Consider the following 24702-nt stretch of genomic DNA (forward strand, 5'->3'; position numbering starts at 1 on the left):
CTGGAGCAGGTCCAGAGCAAGGTCAAAGAGCTTCGGCAGGCCTACGCCAAGGCGAGGGAGTGCACCCCACTCCTGTCTCTATTATGACAAACTCCACCACATTCTGGGGGCGGAGCAGCCCCTTCCACATCCCTGGTGGTGGACTCGGGGCTGGAAAGACCCATCGTCACCCGCCCGGGAGTCCTAGCCAAGGAGGAGGAGGAAACAGCCAGCATAGTCACTATGCTGACTTTGGAGCTGGTACCCCAGGGCCTGGATGTCTCCCGCACAGGCAAGCCCTGATGTGGACCGAGCTGCTGCAGCAGGGCCACAACGTGTGTGCAACCGTCTGGGAGATGATGAGCTACCCAGCACCAGCACCAGTCCCAGTCCCTGCTCCAATACCCGCCCCCCCATCCCATGCCTGACCCTGCGCCAGCCTCCTCTCCTGCCTAGCCCCATTCTCCCAAGACTTGCCCACCCTCGAGGTCGCCGAGGTCCCTGGACATGAGGCGGAAAAAGCACCCAAGCCAAGCGCCAGTCTCAGCCTCAGCTCTGAGCCTCTCCTCCCCTCTCCTAGGTTTTCAGCCCCCTTCCCCTTCCCCATATCCGGGTTCTCAGCCTCCCCCTCCTCCCCAGGTACTTCTATCTCAAATAAAAAAACCAAACAGTCTTTTTCTCAAAAGCAAACGTGTGTGTTTATTGGGTCTGCAGAGAAGGGGTTAGGGGACGGGTTGCTGAGGGAAAGGCAGAGGGGCAAGGCACAGGCCCTAGTGGGGAGGCCCTGGGGAGAGCTACTGGGGTCCCTCAGGGCCTCCCGGATGCGCACCCCCACCTGATGGGCCTGGCGGGTGGCAGCTGTGTGTGGCTGCTCAAAGGCCCCCCACCCCGGAAGGAAGGCCTCCCCCTTCCTCTCCATGATGTTGCGGAGAACGCAACATGCAGAGATCACTGGGGGACGTTGTGTTCCCCCACAATGAGGCACGTCAGGAGGCACCTGAACTGCACCTTCAAGCACCTGAAGGTGCATTCAGCTTGGATGAGGAACCTTCCCAGGCAACCACTTACCCGGTCCCTGCTTGGGTCCTGGTGGCTGGTGTAGGGCATTAGGGGATAGGCCACCTCCCCCAAAATGCACAGTGGCGCCTCAACGTCCACGACCCTGATGTGCTCAGGGAAGAATGTGCCAGCCTCCAGCTTCTGGTAAAGGCTGGGCTTGCGGAAGACATGGGCGTCATGCGCCTTCCCGACCAGCTGAAGAAAATGTCCGTGAGCTGTCCGCGGTGGTTGACCAGGGCCTGCAGGACCATCAAAAAGTATCCCTTGCGATTTATATACTGTGCTGCCTAGTGGTCGGGGGCATGGATGGGAGTGTGGGCTCCATCTATGTCCGTCCCCCTGCAGTTGGGGTAGCCCAGGGTGGCAAATCCCACGATGGGGGTCTCCCATGCAGATGACCCAGCACAGCAAGAAGGTGCTTATGGCTCTCACCACCTGCAGAAGGAGACAAACAAACAAAACAGGGAATCAAAGGCGGTGCCAGAGCCTTTGGGAGGTCCTCAAGCCCTCCCCCCCAAACACCTCAGGAGCCCCCCCCCCAATGGCTGTGTGAGGGTGGCACTGCAGACCTCCTGGGGATGGGGCTTCCCCTCACCCCCATCCCCAGCCCACCCTTTCCCATACTCCCTGCCCCCGGGGACTGCAGTCCGAGAGTGCCATGAGGAGGGCCCCGATGGTCGACTTTCCCATGCCATACTGGTTGCCCACGGTAACTGTCTGGTGTGGTGAGCTTCCAGACGGCGATGACAATCCACTTCTCCAGGGGGGTGGCGGGTCGCATCCAGGGGGATGGTTGGTGTCACGTCGTCGGAGGGCAGGGGTGAGCCAGGCACACAGCTACATGAATGTCTCCTGCCTCATACGGAAGTTGTGGAGCCACTGCTGGTTGTCCAGTTGCTCTATCGCCAGACAGTCCCACCAGTTGGAACCAGCCTCCAGAACCATCTCTCCACCGTAAGGTGCGGTTGCAAGGGCCTCGCTCCTGCACACAGGCAGAGGGTCTGAAGGATGAGCTCGGAGTCTGTTATTCTGAAAGAAGCTTGCAGTGTAGAGGTACCCTAACTTTAAAAGCGAGTAGTCCTGTGGCAACTTAGCCCTGGTCTACACTAGGGCTTTATTTTGAAATAACTCCCCCTATGTTGAATTTATAAGCCGAGCAGCCACACTACCAAGCCCGTTATTTCAAAATAAAGGGCTGCTTATTTAGAAATCTGTACTCCTGCTTTTCTCGGGAAATAATGCTAATTTCAAAGTAGTTATTTTGAAATAATGGTAGTATGGATGGTCTGGTGCTGCTATTTCGAAATAACAGCTCCCCACAGTAATTTGAACTAATTACTTCCCAGTGCTTCCTGGGGCTTTCAGTCGAGGTAGCACGTCCACATTAACAGCACCTGCGTCAAACTAATTTCAAGGATTCCCCGTAGTGGGGACACTATTTTTATTTTGTGAAATTGGGAGTTAAGTCAAGTTCAGTTATTTCAAAATAGTTTCTTAGTGTAGACATGGCCTTAGAGATTAACAGAAATATATATCGTCTCATGAGCTTTCGTTGGCAAAACCCACTTCTTCAGATGAATCCCAGACAACACACACCCTTGCAGCCTCAGTGGCACTGAACAGCTAGGTGGGGGAAGCTAGTCTCCAGCCCCGCCCGTTCTGCCTGACTCCCCACGCCTTCTGAGGGCCCAGAGCTCGCTCCCTCCCTCAGGATCCAAAGAAATCTCTCATCAGCCTAGGGCAGGGGTGTCCAAACTTTTTTCAAAGAGGGCCAGATTTGATGAAGTGAACATGCGTGAGGGCCGACCATTTTGCCTGACATTCTTTGAACCATTAAAATTAAATGCAAATTAACTATTTTATGCAAAGTTTATTGCAAACGGCAAACGACATAACACCAACTATACATGTTGTGTCCAAATATATTTATAACTGATTTAGACCAACTGACATTAACTGAGATTTTACAATGTATTCATCTCAATTGAAAAAAAAACTTGCCTACACTAATGTGAAGGGTGAAACTGAGATCTGGACTGCAGTACATAGGCTAGGTCTGGTTCAAAGGCAGTGGTTTTGATGCGCAAAATGTCACGCAGGTGAGAGTCACTTAGTCTTGTCCTCACGCGGTTCTTGTTACAGTTCATAGCAGAGAATGTCTTCTCACACATATATGTTGAGCCAAACAAGCTCAGCATTTTCTTAGCCAATGTTCGAATCTCTTGAAACCGGCTCTTATCCAGTTGGCGGTAAAAGTTCTCAAGAGAGAGCTGTTGGTGACGACTGCGTAACTCGCTGTCACAATGCAGCTCAATGAGCTCGAGCTGCAGCTGATCTGGAGCATCATCGGGGTCAACAGAGAATGGAGTGGAGAAAAGGCTGATCTCCTTTTCAATAGCTGCAAAGTCCTGAAAGCGCCGTTTAAACTCCCCAGCCAGAGATGCAATGTCTGCTGCATACCTGCTCGTTTGCGCACTGATATTGTCCTGTGGAAAACTGTTCATTATTTCCTGCAACGCTGAAAAATGTATGGTATTGGGCTGTGTTTGTGACAACTGCCTTATGAAAAGTTGCAGCTTTGTCCCAAAGGCTTTGAGGTGTGAATAAAGCTGGTTCACCGCTGCATCTTTCCCCTGAAGACTCGTGTTCAGTACATTCAGATGCTTTGTTATGTCAACTAGAAACCCCAAATCAGCCAGCCAAATAGGATCAGATAGTTCTCGCATTGGTTGTCCCTTTGTTTCCAAGAATTCTCCGATTTCCTTTCTGAGAGAGTAGAAACGCTGCAGTGCAGACCCCCGACTGAGCCATCTTACATCGTTGTGATATAAAACATCTTCGTATTCAGCCTGGATGTCCAGTAGAAACTGTTTAAACTGGCGGTGGCACAGGGCTTTAGAGCGAATAAAATTAATAGTCTTTAGCACCGGTTTCATAACCTGATCATATTTGAGATGTTTAGCACAGAGAACTTGCTGATGAATGATACAATGGAGTTTAATAGCTTTGCCTCCTTCTTCGATCACCTTGTTACAGATTAGGGTTGATAATCCACTTCGTTCACCAACCATGGCAGGTGCCCCATCAGTAATAATCCCAGTAACTTTGTTCCAAGGCAGTTTCATGTCATCTATGGCGGAACTAACAGAAACAAATAAATCTTTTCCTCTTGTTTGGTCCGTAAGGCTCTGGAGGTCAAGTAGCTCTTCAGTCACATTCATTTCATCGTCCACCCCTCTCATAAAAATCAGCAACTGAGCTGTGTCAGATAGGTCCGTGCTTTCATCACAGGCTATTGAAAAGAAGTCAAAATCCACTCCTTTGGATGTCAACTGTCTCTTAATATCTGATGAAATCTCCTCAATTCTCCGTGCTACAGTGTTACGAGCCAGGCAAATGTTGGCAAACTCTTGCTTCTTCTCGGGACAGATATTCTCAACCATTTTCATAACGCATTCTTTGATAAAGTCACCCTCAGCAAAAGATTTGCAATTTTTAGCAATTAACGTTGCCACCTCATAGCTCGCCCTTGTGGCATTTTCATTTGACTCACGGGCTCTTATGAAAAATTTCTGTTGTGACATTAAAACAGCTTCAAGTTGCTTCAACTTTTCACTGCGGTCGTGCCCTGTAAGCTTATCGTATGTGCTATGTCTCGACTGGTAGTGTCTCTTGACATTAAATTCCTTATAAACAGCCACAGTCTCTTGGCATATCAGACAAACACAGTGATTCTCTATTTCAGTGAAGAAATATTCCACTTTCCACCTGTCCTGGAAGCGGCGGCCCTCACTGTCAACTTTCCTTCTCTTATTTACAGTCGCCATTTTTTAAAATTGACCAGAAGGGGAAGGGATCATGTGAGCGCAGTGCCAGAGGTTTAATACACTGCCCAAGTAATACACTGCACTAATACACTGCCCAACAAGAATTCTCTTGCCTTTGTGGCTGTTTGTGGCGAAGTCTCTAATGATGAGCTCCACGTGCCTGAGCCCGCCAGGAAGCTGACAGTGCGCAGGGCCAATCGCAGATACTGAGCTTGAGCAGCTGCGGAGTCCGTCCCTGATCTCAGCAGCTGCGGAGTCCGTCCCTGCACTCTCAGCCCCAAGGTAGAGGGCTTGCAGGGTCAGAGGCGGGTGGAGAGTGCAGGGCACGCTGGCCTCACGGCGGCCCGGGGGCAGGGCGAACCCGTAGCCAAGCGGGGGAGCAGGGCTGTGGACGTGCCCTACATGGTGGACTTTAGGACCGCAGCGGCCGCCATGGACGGCGGCAGAGCGGCCGGAAGCGGCGTCAGTCAGAGGAGTGCCGGGGAGCCAGGAGAGGGGGAGGAAGCGGGGGCTGTCCCTGCACTCTCAGCCCCAAAGCGGAGTGCAGGGGCAGGGTTTGGGACCGTGGCGGCGGCGGCCCGAAGCGGCGCGCTGAGCGCGCCAGTTAAAAAAAGCACCGGGGAGCTGGGAGAAGCGGGGGGCCGTATTAAATCCGACCGCGGGCCGCATTTGGCCCGCGGGCCGGACTTTGGACATGCCTGGCCTAGGGTAAAGGGTAAACAGCACCAATGTAACTCATATTACACAAGTATGAACTGTGACTGCACTAGGGGTTTGTACCAGTGTAACTAGACTGATGACTGAAATCTCAACTGAAATGTCAACCTAGACAAGGGTTTTCTAAATTGAACCATGATATGGTTTTTAGATGGATTAAACTTTGGGTACAGGAAGAAAGCTCTGTACAACCTTAACCGAATACCCGCCAACATCTCCATAATTGCAAAGAACTGAAGTCATTGCCAGATAGAATTCCTAATTTGCAAGCTGACCTGGTTTCAAATGAGTCTCCTGTGATTGGTTTGCTCAGCTGAGCTGTACAGTATAGTAACTGGTCTGACTAACTGATTAGTGACTAATTCTGTCCCTTAGGTTATCACCTACTCTGGAGGCAATGTGTATAATGAGGTGAATGAGGGGCAAAAGGGTCGAGTTTCCTTCACCTCCAATTTTCTAGCTGGAGATGCCTCCTTGCAGATTGTATCTCTGCAGCCGAGTGACGCAGGGCAGTACACGTGTAAAGTTAAAAATGCCGGGCAGTACGAGTGGCATCATATCACCCTGACAGTTCTAGGTAAGTTCATTTTGTTGTTCCAAAGCAAACCCACTAGACTCAATTCCTTGAGGCACATTTTGCTTCAGTACAATACAGAAGCACCTGAATTGCTCCCAGTATCTCCTGTCCAGGTTTCACACTCAAGCTTCACATTTGCCTTTGCATTTTCCCGTGAAGGACAGAAACTGGAAAAGGCCTAAAGTGCTGTTTGGAGGACACTGCAGCCAACCAAAGGACAGCAGAAAACATTCCTTCTGGATTTTATATCTGCTATGGTCACAAAAGCTAGTATGCCATTGCAGCTGAGTTGGTAATGATCCCAGACAGCATTAAAGCAAAAGACTCTAGATTCATATCCCAGTGCTAGGAACTGGCCAGATGTCTGATAACAAGATGCGGGAGTTGGCATTGTTTCCTCCCTGACTGAAGGCTTCCAGTTTGGGCTTTTGTTTAGTATACAGTTAATTAAAAAGGGGGTGCGAATGCAGTGGGTCTCCAGCAGTGGGAAAAAGAAGAAAGGACAGACAGAAGAAAGAAGAGGGCGGATCACAGGTTGTTTGGGGAATGAAGCAAAGTGTGATAGAGATTTGCAGTGTACTGAGATGCATGATGAGATTATAGGGATTGAGCCAAGGTGCCTCACCTTTCTGGCTCCACTAGGCACTCATGTGAGTGGCAGACAGTATCGAATTCCCAAAGGGAATGAGGCTGGTGCTTTGTCCTTTACACCACTGCTGATGGTATGTCACATTGCTTAGAACTACCACTGATGCTTCTGTGCCCATAGGAGACATATGCCATCCTTGTCCTCAGGCTCTGGAAAGAGTCATTGCTGTAAAGGGGTCCGAAGAACCTCCAATAAACAAGCAGCAGCAATTTTCTATGATTCCCCCCTCCCCCAAATGGTTAATTTGGAAAGGCAGCTTTCAGAAGCTGATAGCCAGAGGGCAAGAGGACACTGTTTCCATCAGCAGCCAGCCAAAGTGTTGCCAATTGAAATGCAGCTGGCAGGTTCTGCTCTATTTCCCTGGGCAAGCTCAGCTCTTATTAAACTCAGTTGTTGTGGTTGCTGGAGGTGAGGTTTCTAGCTTGCTTCCAGGGATGAAATCCTGGACCCATTGAAGTCAATGGCAAAGTTCCCATTAACTTCAAAAAAGGCCAGGATTTCACACCAGATTCTTAGACAGGGTAGGCAATAACACGGCGGCAGTTCGCCATGATTATCCCCTGCAGGCCACCTCCACTATATTTACCTGCCTAGCTGCAGGTACTGGCAATCGCAGCTCCTGTTGGCTGCGGATCGCCATTCTCAGCCAATGGGAGTAGTGCAAAAAAGCACAGACTGGGACACCACTTCCTGCTGCTCACATTGGCTAGGAACTGCAGTCTGCAGCCAACAGGAACTGCGATGGCCAGTACCTGTGGCCGTGCAGGTAAATATAGTGGTGAGGGCCTGCCAGGAGCTAAGCCTGGTGGACTCCAGCCCGCGGGCCGGTATTTGCCCACCCCTGCTCTTAGTTAACTATTGATCCAAATCTCCAACCTGTTTCTTCCAGAGAAACCTTCCAAGCCCAAATGCTGGGTGGAAGGTGAGCTTTCTGAAGGAAAGGAACTCTCCTTACAGTGCAATTCTGCCTCCGGCACAGCACCCATCTTGTACCAGTGGCAGCGCATAAGTGATGAGGAAGGAAAAATGGAACACTTGCCCCCTACGGCACGAGTCAGTAAGTCATCCCAAGCCCCCTCCTGGTGTTTCCACAGATGAAAGAAAAAGAATGAGGCCTTACTTCTCCGTGCCCAGCTCTGTCACTGGCTGATGTTGTAACACTTGGTAAATCACAGAGTTGCTCTCAGCCTATTACCCTGTCATTACAGTGGATGCTATTGAGTGGAAGTAGTGCAGTAGTGACTAGGTGCTCCAGTCATGGGAAAGGGCCCCATTGCGGTAGGCCCTGTAGGTACTCATAACAAAAACACAATCCCTGCCCTGAGTTTACAGTCTGCCTATTCAACTTTATTATTTGCTGAGTGTCAACAATATGATCCACATCAATAATACTTCCCAGGGTATTTGGAGGCCCTAATTCATTGCTTTTCATGTGGGTTTAGAGTTTTGTATGACAGATATTATAGAAACATATATGACTGATTGTTAGCATTATTTATTTGCATTCACGTAACAGCTAGAAACCCCACCCCAAGATTGCAGCCGCATTGGACAAACATAGCGAGAAAGAGGCTCTGCCCCAATACGCCTGCAATTTAAATAGGTAAGACAAAGTGTTGGAGGGAAAAGAGAGACACAGACGTCAAACAACTTGTCCGAGAATACCCAGAAAGTCAGTGACAGGGCTGGAAACAGCTTTTTTCTGCCCAGGAGACATTTCCTCTGATTTTTATGACTTATTTGATTTTTGTGTTTCCATTTCAGACTTTTCTAATCCTGGACAAGTTCTAATGAAGAATCTCACACAGATGGCTACAGGGTTATACCAATGCACTGCCTACAATGAGGCTGGACAAGAAAATTGCTTTGTGCAGGTGACAGTCCAATGTGAGTATCAGGGGGTAGCGAGTTACCCAAGATGCTTTAACAATGGCAGTAGCTCCTATGCTGTTAAAAGCTGTGTCTGTACAGGAGACATGCCACACCCGTGTTTGAGCTGAATACTTGCATAATCTGAAGTGACTCTTCCTTACTCATTATTGACTTTATGGGTTTGCATAACGTTACTGGTATGGCTGAGGGCTGTACAAAAAGACCTGAGGTTTAGATATTTTGTTTCCATTGACTCTGAGAAGACGGGCGGAGCACTGGCAATAATGCTGAATTGCTGAGCTTCCAGGGCATTCAGCGGGTAGAGGCACTTACAGATGTACTGGTTGTTTAATAGAGGACTATACACTGTAACATTCCAATCAAAAATTAAGCATCTGTCCTAATTAAGAGAGAAATCTGTCTAAAAACAGCCTGAAAAGATTTACTATGAAACAAAATAATGCAGATTAAAAATTATAATTGATGCATTTCATTTTTAAGCCATGTTTGACATCTTCTGCATAAAGGCCAGAGATTAGGGTGTCACACCTGGTTAACCATGTCAGCTGGAGTGAAAGGAACAGGATACCAGGCTATGGCTAGCACACTGCACTGTATCCCCCAAGATTTATGTTTAGAAATCAATCAATCCATAAAACACATTTTTTCTGGCTTTTCAAAACTCTGTGGGCCCAATTCACAGGTGAGAACAGCAGAGAGGTTGAAGGCCTGCAGTGGGAGTTCTCTGTGGAGGTCCGACAGCTTTACAATTTATCTCCACTCCAGTCTGAAATTGCAAAGAACATTTCCCTACACATCTAAAAATGGGTGGGCAAGATGGGGCAAAGGAAAAAAGGTGAAAGGGATTTGAGTTTTCAAGTTGTCTTGCTTACTGACAATTTATGATGCCCAATATAACACTGCACCTAGGGGGGGTTTAAGCCAAGCCAAGGATGCCCAGATCATATGCACAGGTGCCATTTTTAGCATTTCTATAAATCTAAGGGCTTTTCTATGCAATTTTCAATGGCTTAACTTACAGTATGATTTTAAACCAATCTATTTATCAGTAAAAAGCCCTGTATGGACACACTGCTGTTTAAGTGTGATATATTTTGGTTTAGATTAAACCTATATATAATCAATTTAAGATAATCCAAATATAAACCTGCTTAAACTAACAAAGAGTATCCACACAGCCTTTTGTATCAATTTAACTAATCTGGTTTAAAATATCACTTTAAGTTAAATGAGCAACCTCTGGCTACGTCTAGACTGGCATGATTTTCCAGAAATGTTTTTAACGGAAAAGTTTTCTGTTAAAAGCATTTTCGGAAAAGAGCATCTAGATTGGCACGGACGCTTTTCCGCAAAAGCACTTTTTGGGGAAAAGCGTCTGTGCCAATCTAGACGTGCTTTTCCGCAAAAAAGCCCAGTTCGCCATTTTCGTGATCGGGGCTTTTTTGTGAAAACAAATCTACGCTGTCTACACTGGCCCTTTTGCGCAAAAGTTTTGTGCAAAAGGACTTTTGCCCGAACAAGAGCAGCATAGTATTTCCGCAAGAACACTGACAATCTTACATGAGATTGTCAGTGCTTTTGCGGAAATTCAAGTGGCCAGTGTAAACAGCTGGCAAGTTTTTCCGGAAAAGCGGCTGATTTTCCGGAAAAACTGGCCAGTCTAGACACAGCCTCTGTGTGTAGACAAGAATAAAGGAACAGGTTTAAGCTAAACCAAAATAAGCCATTTTTAATAAGAATGACCACACAGGGGTATGCAATGACTTTAACTGCATTGTCTTACAAACCAGTGTAAGGGCAGGTCTACACACTTACTGGGAGATCGGCATGGTGGTGATCAATTCCCTGAGCAGACAAATTAGTAGGTTTAGTAAAGACCCTAAATCAACCACTGATCTAGCTTTCATCAACTCCAATAATACACTGGAATGAGAAGCAAAAGGGAAGTTTACGGGAGAAATGCCCCACAGCGGAGACCCTGTGGCAACTTGACCTGAGGCACATTAATTCCAGGTACGCTATTCATGGAGCTGGAGTTATGTACCTTAGGTTGACGTTGCCCCATAATATAGACCTGCCCTAAGTTAAGTCCTGCATGCAGGCAAGGCTAAATAATTTGATTAATTAAATAATTTTTTGTCCTGACTCACATCCAATGATACTTGCAAATTGATAGTTTAATTTTATTTAGTTAGGCATTAGGAAAAACTTTCTAATAAGGATAGATAAGTACTGGAACAGACTTCCAAGGAGGTTGTGGAATTTCCATTATAGGGGGATTGTAAGAACAGGAATCTGTCAGGAATAGTCTAGGTTTATTTGGTCCTGCCTCACCACATGGGAGGTGGACTAAACGACCTGTTGAGATGCTTTCCAGCCCTACATTTCTATTTCTATAGTTCTGTAAAATCTAAGTGATATAAGAGAACAGATTGTGGAGTGGAATCTGGCTATGTGATTCTGTGGAGAATCTACTAACACACATTTGTTTCTGGGATAACAGACGCACGAAGTATTGGCATGGTCGCCGGAGCAGTGTGTGGGGTCCTGGTGGGGCTGTCCTTGGTCTTCCTGATTGTGTGGCTGACCATAAGGAGGAAAGAAAAGAAGAGGTATGAAGAAGAAGAGGCCCCAAATGAAATCAGGTAATCTGCTCACACCCTCTTTAGGCACACACATTCCCAGCATGATGGGTTAACTTTAACATATGGTTTCCATTGTCTGTCAAGTAACAAGCTAAAAATCTCTCTGAGCCTTGTGTTAAGATGCTTGACTTTATTAACAAGGTTCTAGACCACATTGTGGAGATCTTACAATAAGATAAAAAATGCTGTTTTCCAAGGGCAAATCTAAGATAAAATGCAAGCTACTCATTCTCTGACTCATTCACTCACACCCAGTTCCCACCCCTCCCTGAGCCTATATTTATCCCTTTTCTGAACTGAATTCAGATTGAACTGCCTTTAAATTCTTAACTGTTTGAATGATTTTCACTCCAGGTTCTGTCTGTAGGACAGGGATGTTCTTGCACTCTTTCTGGCTGTGATGCAATGAAGACTGCTGGTTAGCACTGAGTGAAAGAATTCTCCCAGCATGAGTGGAAACTGACTTTCTACGCAGTGCTGATGTAACATTGTTGCTGACATATATTTGCTGGGTGTGGGCCATTATGTAAGCCAGCAGAAGATAGTCCCTGCCACAGTTTGCCCAAAATTCTCATTAGAAAATTATTTAGAAAAGGAAATCTCCAGAAATGCATTGCAGCAAGCTGTGCCCTTGGAAAATGCCTCACTTTCTTTCACCCTTAATTCTGTTTGTTAAGGAGTGCCTGCCCCACCTGATATGCATTTACCAGTAGTTAGGAGTCTTTATAATGCATTCAGCAGTGGCTCTCTGCCTTTTGAGATGTCAGGATGGCTGTATGATCAAAGTAAGCAGCTTACTTTCCTAAGCTCCCACTTGTTTTATATTTCTCTTCCACCTTTTGTTTCAATCTATTTCTGCCTCTTGCTAAATCATCTGTTTACCCATCTCTTCCCACTCTGCTTCATCTTCTTCCTTTTTTACATGCCTGACTGTATATCCCTGCATTTACTAGCATGACTGGCCCCACGGGTTTCTGTTCACACAACTACTTTTTTCATTTTGAGTGGGGATTACAGCATCAGGCCATTAATAGCTGAACTCTTTGCACACATACTCTGCACTCATTGCAGGCATCTCACAGCCTTTTACAGATAACATTAAGTTATACTACTTTGTGAGGTATGAGCAGTTAAATGCATTTTACAGCTAGGTCAGCTGATAAACTGAGGGTTTAAGGTACATGTCACAGTGTCACACAGCAAGTGTGATGTCAAATGGAATTGAACTCAGGAGTCCTTGCACCCTGCTCAAACTCCTAAGCTTTTATCTCTTATAAATGATAAAGAACATTCAGAAGTTTCTCCTAATCTTAGTGGCAACTTGATCTGGTATAGTCTGTAGGTGTTACTATTTTTGTTCTCACAGTATTTTAATCCTGCCACCTTTTGTGTTTGCTTGCAGAGAAGATGCAGAGGCTCCCAAAGCCCGTCTAGTGAAACCCAGCTCCTCTTCCTCTGGCTCCAGGAGCTCACGTTCAGGCTCATCCTCAACCAGATCGACAGCCAACAGTGCCTCTCGCAGCCAACGGACTTTGTCCACGGAAGCCACCCCTCATATAACTCCTTCCCGGTACAGCCGGGTGGAGACAGAGGGGAGGGAAATTGATCCAAAGAAAGTTAACCATGCCACCCTAGTGAAAATGGGAGCCACCCCAGTCATGTTGCCTGCTCAGAGCCGGGCCTTCCAGACCGTTTGACTGCTCACCTCTGGTCTGAAAAATCCAGCCATCCAGAACTACAGTACAAACCACCAGCCATATAAGCATCTTTAGATTAGCTTATCATCTTGGTTCTTTTTAAAACCACTTCTGATTATTTACTCCACAAGAAGCCCTGTCAACCTCCTCTCTTTCTGCATATTTCTACACTGAGGTTCAGGCACTGATTTTTTTTTTTTTTAAGAGACCTGAAGTCGGAGGGAAAAAAGGGGCTTTATTTTGTTGTTAATGCTTAAAAAAGGGAATGTTGGATACTCTAAAAATACAGCTGAAAATTAGAACAGCTGAGCACTGTGAAAATTAAATGCAATGTTCTGGGGTCTGGTAACAAATCTCAGGATTTTTTTTTAAAAAGGGATCACCTGAGGCACAAGACATAAAATACTTCAGGGGAGTTTGAAAACATCTTTAATACAGGTTTTTGAGACATTCTCTTGTCCTCTGAGGTAGTATCTTAGTTGGAGAGTCCTCTGATCACCTTCAAAGGAACTGACCACTGCAAATACCTTTTAGCAAAATAACTATAGGAGACAAAAACTCAAATCACATGGCAAGTGATAACTGAAATCAGTAGTGAGAAGTAGCAAGAATATAGTAGATAGAAGTAACCTTTATGCTGAAGAAAGGACTTTGTTATGGGGATGCAAGTACTGTAATTGTAAGAGGAAACTGAAGACTAAGCTAATGTAGACTAGGTCCCACTGAAAAGGAGCCTGAATCAGATCTTGTTAACGCCAGTGTAAATCAGCTAAAGGTACTAAAAAAAGGTACAATCAGCCTAAGTGAGATCAGATTTAGACCTTGAATCCCAGATAAAGGAGGTCCCTTGTGTGGTGAGGGCTAGTGAATGAACAGCATAGGAAGTCTTGAAGGATGAACTTGGGGTGTGCACTTCTTGGTACCAGTGATGATAATGCACAAGTCTGGGATGAGCACTGTAGCAGAAGCCTTGTGAATAGTCCCACAGCTAAATGAACAATGTGGTGGAATTGTTTCGCACACCTCTAAGAAAGAGTTGAGGTGCGTTGGTGGAGCATGTTGGGAAGTCAGCAAACAGGGAACATGCAACAAATTTAAAACTAATTTGAAATTAAATACTTGTTATACAATAAAGTATATTTAATTCACCTATGAAACTCAATGCCACTTGGCATTATTGAGGTAAAAAAATAGCATGACTCCAAGTATTAGACATTTTCAAGAAACACACAATAGAGCAGATTAGAATAAGCCTTTATGAGATATTTGTTCTCCAAATTGTAAACCAGTAAATGATGATAGTTAGGGATACATGTCCTTGGCCTGCAAATTATATCATAATTGTTTAGCATAGTATTTATTGCATCTTCTGCTGAAGCACTTGGTACTGGCCATGGTCAAGCACAGGACACTGGACTAAATCGACCATTGTTTCTGATCCAGCAAGTCCTATAATGTAGTATTCCTAAATTCAGGAATTAATAATTATGGTAACTGAGTTTTACTCTCACCAGTGGAAGAGGTTTTCTCCATCCCATGGAAAAAGTCTAATCCAATTGGAGATGTACTATGCAGAGAAGTGAGCAAGTTTGAATCTGTAATTGTTTCATTTGAGGGATTAAAGTTAACCTCTTTTTCTGATAGAGGTCCACCATTTTCAACTGTACGATGGCGATTTTAGAAAATAATGACTTGTGATATCTTGCAGAGGCACCAAAACTTGATCAAACACAAACCTCTGAATGTTTCTTCTATCAGAAGATTGTGTTCCACAGCCATTTGGGGGAAATCCATGAAGAATAATAGATGGCCTCTATTCTTTGAGAATTTCACTTTCTAGTAACAGTAATCCCCTTAATCTTTAAATGTGAAAATATTCACTTCCTTCCCTTTAGCAAACTACAATGTTATTACTCAGAGGTGCAACATATCAGCATTGCTGTGCAGGGGGAACAGTCTGGTATCACATCCAATCTTGAAAGCCCATTGGAAAAGCCCCAAAGTATACTATCTTTTGGTTAGAGCCTCTGCTTTCGTGCTACAGTATGCTGTGTTGTCCATTACATTGCTTTACTTTGATCTTTTCGTTACTAGCCAAAATACAAAAAGGTTTCTCACTGATTGACCCCTTTATAAGCAGGTGGCTGAAATTAGTAATTTGTCTACAAGTGGGGTTGCACCCATTTAACTAAGCATGTGCTTTAAAAATCAATATAGTTAAACCTGTGCAAACAACTTAAATCAACATTATAACTAGTTTGTACTGATGTAGCTTGCATTGATTAGAAGCAAGTTGAAACTAAACTGAAATAAGCCAATCTTAAGCCAAAATGAGTGTCTATCCAGGAGTTTGCACCAGTTTAATGTTTTTTCTACACTTAATTTAGTGTAGTCAGAAGATTTAGATTGTCTCAACTATGCTGTTCAGGAGTGTGGATTTTTCATATCCCTGAGCACCACAGGTAGGTGGATTTACTTGTCTCATGTAGACCAGGCCTAAGTTGATTACAAAAAGAAATATTTAAGTTAAACCAGTGTAAGTTGTGTGTTTAGTGGGGTAAGTGGGACTTTATAGTGCATAGCTTTTTTGTTGGTGTTGGCCCTTACACAGAGGTGAATCTCACCAGTTGTTTGAATGGTGATAGCCACAATTTTACAGTGTATCCCTACTAAGTTTGCAGACATTGCTGGGAACATGTATTTCATATAAGTATTGTACTAAGTTCCTCATTACAGAAATCTTCAACTCAGCAATCAGAGGCTTATTACTAGAGAATGGAGGTTAAGGATTTGAAAAGCTGAGTTGTCTGATGCCTCAATACAAGATACTGTATATTCTTCTTGAGCCTTCACTGAATAGTCTAGATTCCCAGCCCAAACTGTCATTCTTTAACTGAAACTAGCAAAGTACAACATGCCATGATACTGCTGTTCAGACCATACTAATTATCTTACAGGTTACAATGAAGTCAATACTGAACTTCACTGCTGAGTATGAAACTTTATTTAAAAAAAAAACATAAAAGGGAATGTGAGGAAGATATTAATCACAAGCATTTCATTTTTCAAAGGGATATTTTCTGCCTTCATCATGGTACAATCAGGAGTTTTTTGAAGGGAAACAGTTCAGTTAAACCAAACTTTTTGTAAAATATATTGTATTTAAAGCATTTACTGTTATGATGTATACCAGTTATCGCTATAATGTGATTGCATACATTCTTATGTAGTTTTCTTCTGGTTCTCAGCAGCTAAATTGGGTTTACTTTTCTAATACTTGCTATAATTGGTGTACTTGTCCTGTGTTTGAGTGACACAGAGGAAAAAATATTTATTATAGATTCCTTTGAATCAACAATTTAATAAAACTGTTTAGGGGTTTCGGTTTTTGTTTTTAATAAAGATGCTGCACTTAAGGTCTGCAGTTCATTTAAACTAGTAAGAATGCTTTCTGAGCTCTATTATACTCTACACAGTCAAACAAGACACCAAGCAAAAGCTCTGTGTTGATAATAGTGTCTTGATAATTCTGTACTTACAATATTTGGTGAATTAGAAATCCTGAGGAAATCACATTTCCAGCCCCTGACCTTACTGTCTAAATTACACACAATACATAAATATTAAGTGAAATCTTAGCCTTACTTGAGATCAATGAGAATTCCGCCATTGATTTCAATGGAAGTAGTATTTCATCAATATTTAGGCTGAGTGTAAATTTCAAACTAATAAAGGTGGTATTGTGAATACGGTCAGGACAAATACTGCTCACAAACAGAACTACAGAAATTCACCCTTACTCCAGAACAATCAAATTTCAGTGTCTAATAAGCTGTATATATGGGATGACAGACAATAAAACCCTTAAAAATTAAATGATTTCCATTGCAAACAGGGTGGATTTTCCTGCTTGCTTGGATGTTTTATGTAAAGCTCTCCAATTGCAGTTAACACATATATATATATATATATATATATATATATAACTATGGTATGCCCACATCTTGAATACTGTGTACAGATGTGGTCTCACCTCAAAAAAGGTATTTTGGCCTTGGAAAGGGTTCAGAAAAGAGTAACTAAAATGATTAGGGGTTTGGAATGGGTCCCATATGAAAAGAAGTTAAAGCGACTGGGACTTTTCAGTTTAGAAAAGAGGAGACTGAGGGAGGGATATGATAGAGGTCTATAAAATCAGGAGTGGTGTGGAGAGGGCCAATAAAGAAAAGTTATTTATTAGTTCCCATAATAGAAGAACTAGAGGACACCAAATGAAATTAATGGGTAGCAGGTTTAAAACTAATAAAAGAAAGTTCTTCTTCACACAGCATGTAGTCAACCTGTGGAACTCCTTGCCAGAGGAGGCTGTGAAGGCTAGGACTATAACAGAGTTTAAAGAGAAGCTAGATACTTTCATGGAGGTTAGGTCTATAAAAGGCTATTAGCCAAGGGATAGAAATGGTGTCCTTGGCCTCTGTTTGTCAGAGGCTGGAGAAGGATGGCAGGAGACAAATCGCTTGGTCATTGTCTTCAGTCCACCCTCTCTGGGGCTACTGTCGACAGACAGGCTACTGGGCTAGATGGACCTTTGGTCTGACCCAGTACGGCCGTTCTTATGTTCTTATGTAACATAGGCTTATCCACATTGCCCAGAGTGAATCAGGCCTGAGACCCTACAGAACTTCTACTAATGATAAAATTGAATGCAGTAAAGACAATCCACTGCCATTATTGAGCCCCACAAAACTCCAAATCCTGATGTCTGCTGGGGAAGTTGCATTGTGGCTAGAGGTTCTAGGACTGTGGTTCTCAACTGGTGGTCCATGATGACTTTTTCGGTGGTGCATAGGAACATTGTCCAAAGTCACACAGCGTGAGCAGGCGCACAAGCACACGGCGCGTCATCCATTGCGTCACCTAGGACGCAACTGAGTAGTGTTGCCAATAATTTCCGTCTGAAGCTCCTCTGAGCATCACTGTAGCTGCTGAGCAGTTGCTGTGTCATTCATCATGTGCTGGAGGTGGTCCACCACGAAAATTTTTGGATTGGCCTGGTGGTCCGTGGACTGAAATGAGTTGAGAACCACTGTTCTAGAAGGAATTCCAGACTGGTAAAGTGCATACCCAACGGAGGTTGCTTTCTGCTCCATATGCTTGGGTGTGGAGGTAAAGGACCCTGGCTCACTTTGCCTCTCCCCACCTTTTCAGGCAGCTAAATGTTAGGACGGTGGCAGAGCTAGTATGGAGCAGAAAAAATGCTATTACACAGAATTCTGACCTTACCCTTGTGCACAGGTGGGGTGAAAAGCAATTTGAACCTCTCCTATTGCATATCCATGAATGGACTGGAGAGACTGTGGCTCTCTAGTGCCTATTTAGGCAGACTCCCATTGACTTTATTATGAGGATTATTACTTCATTTAAAGGAGGGGTTCTCAACCTTCATTGCACCATGACCCCCTTCTGACAATAAAAATTACTACATGACCCCAGGAATGGGAACCAAAGCTTAAACCTGCTCAAGTCCCACTGCCCTAGGAAAGGGTCAAATCTGAAGTCCAGGGGCTTCAGAACCAGGTAGGGTGCCTGTGACCTTTATCCTGCCATTCAGGGCTGAAGCTTTTGGAGTTTAGCTTTGGCCCCGGCCCTAGGCAATGGGACTCACACTTTGGTCCTGACAAGTGAAACACCAGCCCTGACGACCGCATTAAAACAATCACGTCCCAGTTTCAGAACTGCTGATTTAAAGGATCTAAAGCAGTGGTCATCAACCAGTAGATCAAGATTTACTGGTAGCTCCTGGAGCCTCTGTCAAGTGATCCTGACTGGTTTGGCTGGGAGGCTATCAAGTGCTGACACTTCAGCTGCCCCTCCCTCGACTGCCCTGCTGATTCAGCCCTCTGCCTTGAAGTCCCTCCTCCACCCTGAACCCTCCTGCATGCTATACAGGGTGGGGAATGCAGAGGAGGAGGGTGCTGATGTGAGTGCATCCCTCTCACTCAACCTCTGCACTAGGGATGTAAGTTACTAGCTGTTTTCCTCCCCCTCCCCTCTTGCTGTCTCTATCAGGCAGCAAGGTTGGTGGAGCAGGAGCTGGTGCAGGGGGGGAGCCGGCTTAAAAGCCAATTCCCCCCAGCACCATCTCTCGGGGGGGGTTACGGGGGCGGAGGTCAGAGGCACAGCAGGGGACTGGGTGCGAGCGAGGAATCAGATGCATCTCTGCTTTTTAAATGTAGAAAGAGCTGCCTACCTCTTGCTACATTTAAAAAGCAGAGCTGCAGCGGGGTAAGCTCCCAGGACTATGCAGGGGGGCATAGCTCATGCCCCTGGCCTTAACAATTAATTGAATAGTCAATGGGCAGGGCTTGCCAAACCGCGACGAGCCCCGCTCGCCAGCCACGCTGTCCGGCAATCTGCGCATGCGCAGATCGCCGGAACCTGGCTCTTCCGGGTTACAATCTACTCGCCACGGGCGAGTTGATTGTATCATTTGTCAAGCCCTGTCAATAGGCAATTAGCTGATTATCCACATTTTAACATCCTTACTCTGTACCCCATCTCCAGAGCATGGGGCGTGACAAGACTCAGGATGGAGTGAGCATGGTGGCAGTAGCTCCTACATCTGAACACGCTTAGCATACTTAAAGGAGCAGTATGAATGTCGGTCACTCACATGCGTCTCTGTCACTTACACAAACACACTGTCTTTCACACCCTTCTCCTGACCCAACACATACTTCTTTTAAAATTTATTTCAGGTTTTTGACTGGTCGGTCTGTGCATTTCATAATTTTTATTTCTCTTAGGCTTAATTTTAATTCGAGTAGAGAACTGTAAAATGCCTAATTTGTCACAGAAGAAGTAATTAATTCCTGTGGTAATTTAAAATACAGGAAACCCCAAAGATGTGACTGCTCGAGTTGTGACCCCCCACACTTACAACCATTTTTGTAATTTCGGAAGGGGACGAAAACCGCCAACTTACGTCCTCGGCCCGCACACCTGTCGTAAATGAGGGTTTGAGTTATGATGCCCTCATCTTGCAACACTTACCCAGGAACTGATTGCGTCGCAAGTCGGGGGCCTTCTGTATATGTTTTCATTTTCTACTGGTGGTGCACATAACAAAATTCATTCTCTCTAATGTTTCTACCCATATGTGGAACACTGGCTGGAAGTCTCCTGGAATCAGGCTTGATCTCCTCAAGGCTTCGGCATCCAAATTGAGGGACCAGTCACTAACAATCCAGCAGCACAGAAGGGTTAAGGGAGACTCCTGGTCTTGCACCACTCCTGTGCCTGAAACGTCCTCATGACCAGGGCCGGCCCTCCAGGGCACACTGCGCATGCGCTGCCCAGCCCGGCCCTGCGGCCGTGGGGGGAAGGGCGCTGCTGGTCGGCGCCATGGGGATGGTGGCGGGGGGGACGGCGGTGCTGCGGGAGCCAGGCACACGGTGCCTAATGGCAGCTATAAGGGCCGCCGCGCGCCCCTGTCAGCTGCCATCAGGCGTCCCCCATCGGTTGGCGCCCCGGGCAGCTGCCCAGCACGCCCACCCCTCAGTCTGGTTCTGCCTGTGACCCCTTGGAAAAGCGGGGTAGGAAGTCTCCACATGCTGCCCTTGCCTGCAGGTCCCTTGCTCCACCGCAACTTGCAGTGACAAGGAATGGGGCCTCCTATCCACAGGCACTGCATGGAGCCACCTGCCCCTCCCCGTAGGAGCTGCTGCTGGACATGCCAGCTGTTTTCAGTAGTGGCGGAGGGCCAGGGTGAGTCTGCCTTAGTCCTTAGTCCTACTATGCCACCAGAGGTAAGTGGTGCCCAGTCAGAGCCTGCATCCTGAAACCCTGCTCTAGCCCTAAACCCCCCTGCCGCAGGCTCAGCCCAGAGCCCCTCCCGCATTCCAAACCCCTTGTCCCAAGACCAGAGCTTGCACCTACCTGCACTTCAACCCTCTGCCCCAGCCTAGGGATGTGAACATCTGACTAGTCGACTATCTGAAAAGCAAATGTTTATCAGATAGTCGACATGCAAGTCGACCATTGCTTCCCCCCCTTTCTGCCTCTATTAGAAAGAGGTAGCAAGCAGGCAGGAGAGGTAGGGGTACTTCAAAGCGGCAGTACTTCATGGAGCTTGGGGCCAAAGCCTAGGCTCCACTCAGTGCTGCTGCTTTGAAATGCCCGGGGCAGCAGACTGGGCTGCATTTTGCTTCTCTGCGTGGGCAAAAGGGCTGCTCACAGGGCGGGGGCACAGCTGAGGTGGCTTTGCGTGCTCCCCCGCCCCCCAGGCCTGGCGGTGGAGGCGCGCACGCAGCACGTGGCGCTTTGAAGCACCATGAGCTGCTCACAGGGCGGAGGCAGAGTGGAGGAGACAATCAGGGCCTGGGGGTGGGGGAGCAGAATGAAACTTCATTCGCCCTGTCCTGGCCCTGAGAGGAGTAGGGTTACCAGGTAGCTTCAGAAAAAATACCGGACACACTTGATGGGGGGGGGGGGGGAGAAGGGACCAGCTGGGAGGGGAGTGGGACTGGCTGAGGGGGGAAGAGGAGGGATGGAAAGCAGGGCTGGCGGGGGGGAGGTCGGCTGGTGGGAAGCAGGGCTGGTCAGGGGAGTATCAGGGGCAGTGGGGCTGGCCGATGGAGATCAGGGAGGTGGCCAGCGGGAAGCAGGGCTGGCCAGGGAAGGGAGTCAGCGGGAGCAGGGCTGGCTGGGGGAGATCGGGAGGAGGAGAACCAGCCATCAGGAAGCTGGGCTTGCTGGGAGGGTGTCGTGGGAAGCAGGGCTGGCCGGGGGAGGGGGAGAATCGATCAGCGGGGAGCGAGACTGATCCAGGCACATGCAGATCCCAACGAAGCACGAGCGAGTCCGGCTACGGCTCCACAATGCGCTTCAACAGCGCTCAGGAGTACGGACAGGGCTTCTTCTCCTCCCCAAGGCGTCACTCCTATGTCAGACGCAACCAGAGGCTCCCAGAGTCAATCGCGCCCCACCTCCCAGCCACTCTCCCCGCCCCCGCCAGGCTTCCGTTGGGTGCCCAGCCAGAAAAACAGAAAATACCAGACCCACTTCCTCAGATCAAATAGTGGAAGAAAATAGTCACAACCATATATACCAAAGGATACAATTAAAAAAATGAACACATATGAAAAGGACAAATCACATTTCAGAACAGAAGGGGAATGCAGGGGGGGGGGAGAAGTAAATGTCTGTGAGCTAATGGTATTACAGACATTTACCTCCGCCCCCCCCCCCCCCGGCATCGCCCTTCTATTCTGAAATGTGATTTGTCCTTTTCATATGTGTTCATTTTTTTTAATTGTATCCATTGGTATATATGGTTGTGACAATTTTCTTCCACTATTTGATCTGAGGAAGTGGGTCTGGCCCACGAAAGCTCATCATCTAATAAACCATCTTGTTAGTCTTTAAAGTGCTACATTGTCCTGTATTTTGTTTCAGCTACACCAGACTAACACGGCTACATTTCTATCAGAAAATACCAGACATTGCACATGTCCAGTTATTTTCTGAATTTTTTTTTACCAGACAGAGGGCCCAAAAACCAGACTGTCTAATTGAATACCGGACACCTGGCAACCCTAGCGAGGAGCCCGCAGCACTTCAAAGTGCCACATGCTCCCTGCAGTGCGGTAGGAGACTTCCCATGCTCCCAGGCACCGATTGGCCTGGGGGTGGGGGAGCATGCTAAGCCTCTTCCAGGGCATGGGTGCCTAGAGGGAAGGAGGGGCTCCCCCACCACCAGAGCAAATCCTTCTGGGGTGGCCTGGGGCTACTTTAAAAATTTCGGAAGTGGCCCCCGGGCAAAAATTATTGCACACCCCTGGGTTAACTGGTGGCTGCTCCAGCCCTGCAGGGGGCAAGGATGCTGTGGGTAGGGGGCTGCTCCCTTGCTGGCGGGTGTGTGTGTGTGTCACTCCTGCCAGACTGCAGCTGCCCCTCTGCCTGCCCCTCCCTTAGTCCGTTAACCAGTTTAAGTCAGGGTGGGGAACCTTTCTGGGGTCCGGGACCGCTGACCCACAGAAAAAAAATCAGTCAAGTGAGAAGCGAAAAAAGGAAAACCAAACCCTCAATGATGTGGACCCCACCTGAGGAGAAAGACACTCCCCCCATTCCCCTTGCATACCAGAGCAGAGGTGATCCCAGGCTAGTAGATTGTGCGCTCCAGCCCCACTGAGGCGGGGGAGGGGGAGAGACAGTGTAAGGCAGGGAGACTGGAATGCCAGGATGGGCTACCAAGTGCTGGGAGGGAGCCCCAAGCCTCAGGGGGCAGATTCAGGTAAGCCGGGAGCCACATCCATCCTCCCAGCCTTAGGTTCCTCACCCCTGGTTTAGTGGTACACCAATTGAACAGGTTTTTCCAGTCCTACTACCCAGTGCTGGCACTTCAGCTGGCCTCCCTCCACTGTCATGCTACTCCTGACATATGTCTTGGAGCTGCCCCTCAGGAGCCTCCTGCTTGCTCTGCAGGATGGGGGAGGCAAAAGACAGGAGCACTGACCTCAGGCTGTCCCTGTCCCAGCTATATCCCGTCTCCTCAGCGAGCAGGGCAGGACCTGGGAGCAGAGGCGGGATGGAGCAGGGCAGGACCTGGGAGCAGAGGCGGGATGGAGCTGGGCAGGACCTGGGAGCAGAGGCGGGATGGAGCTGGGCAGTGGCTCCCAAACTTTTTGAGGCCATGGACCCCCTTTCAATCAATTAAAATACTACGGCCGCCCCCAACACTGTAGCTGCGCCTGCAGCCCGTACGTCCCTCCCTCGCGCTGCTCCCCGCGCACAGGACGCGGCAGGGACTGAGGCAGGTGCTGGCGGCAGAGGCCCCTCTCAGGTGCTGCCAGACGCCCAAGGGCGCAGACCAGCCTCTGCACTGGCATGATTTTGCACAAATACTTTTAATGGCCCTCGCGCTGACCTATGCCCTGTGCAGACAGGCTGCGGGGGGGGGGGGGGGGGGGGAGGGGATGTGACTCCCACAATTAGTTAATCATTAACCAGGGTGGGGGAGGGGCTGCTCCAACCCCTTGGCCCCGCCCTTACCGGTCAGTGCAGGGAGGCTCCGCCCCGCAGACCCGCACCAGCACGTGGTGGGGGAGGGGCGCGGGAAAGGGCGCAGGGCGCGGGCTAACGAGATTCGCTTCCCTTGCGCGGCCCCCTCAGACGCCATTTTGTTTCCCTTCCCGCTCTCCCGCCGCACCCACGATCCACGCAGACACCGCCAGCTCTGCGATCTGATTGGTTATTCTTGACCCCCCTCTCCCCACCCCGCGGGCACCCGTTTCCCAATATGCAAATACAGCCACGCTGTGACGCAATTGATTCGCTTGCCGGTCTTCCTTTCGCCTTCTTCCGGCCGGCAGTGCGCTTTTATGCAAATGTAGCGTCAGCCTGGAGCTCTGATTGGATCCCGCCCTCTCGCAGCACCACCCTATCCGGCCGCCAGCACTTCCCCAGCCGGGCACTGGCGTGAAAGTTCGAGAACGCCGGCCGGCAGACCCGCCTCCTTCCTGTGTGTGTCACAGAGGGGAGGGCGAACTCCGCTCACTGCGATTGGGTCTTGCCGGGGGGAGGCGCGCCAGGATTGGTTGGCTGGCGGCGAAGGCTCGCGTCAGTTCTGGAAGGTTCTGAGGGGGGTATATAAAGTGTG

General features: G+C 47.6%; 1 protein-coding gene and 1 long non-coding RNA gene across 3 annotated transcripts in view; one reads left to right on the forward strand and one right to left on the reverse strand.

Annotated features, from left to right (window-relative positions):
- Nucleotides 1-14816, forward strand: part of LOC142820545 (CXADR-like membrane protein) — a 100534-nt gene extending 85718 nt beyond the window's left edge. For both annotated transcript variants that reach the window (XM_075909749.1, XM_075909750.1), the window contains exons 3-7: nucleotides 5958-6159; nucleotides 7698-7865; nucleotides 8573-8695; nucleotides 11205-11346; nucleotides 12749-14816. In XM_075909749.1, the coding sequence (XP_075765864.1) occupies nucleotides 5958-6159; nucleotides 7698-7865; nucleotides 8573-8695; nucleotides 11205-11346; nucleotides 12749-13043 (930 nt within the window). In that variant the 3' untranslated portion in view covers nucleotides 13044-14816. The remainder of the gene's footprint in view (nucleotides 1-5957; nucleotides 6160-7697; nucleotides 7866-8572; nucleotides 8696-11204; nucleotides 11347-12748) is intronic.
- Nucleotides 408-24257, reverse strand: LOC142820547 (uncharacterized). Its single transcript, XR_012897769.1, has 3 exons — nucleotides 24096-24257; nucleotides 20982-21038; nucleotides 408-1473 (listed from the first exon to the last, which is right to left on the reverse strand). It is a non-coding gene; the product is annotated as an uncharacterized LOC142820547 (long non-coding RNA).
- Between the last annotated feature and the right edge of the window lie 445 nt (nucleotides 24258-24702).

The sequence above is a fragment of the Pelodiscus sinensis genome, chromosome 26 (genome assembly GCF_049634645.1).
Source record: "Pelodiscus sinensis isolate JC-2024 chromosome 26, ASM4963464v1, whole genome shotgun sequence".
NCBI lineage: Eukaryota > Metazoa > Chordata > Testudines > Trionychidae > Pelodiscus > Pelodiscus sinensis.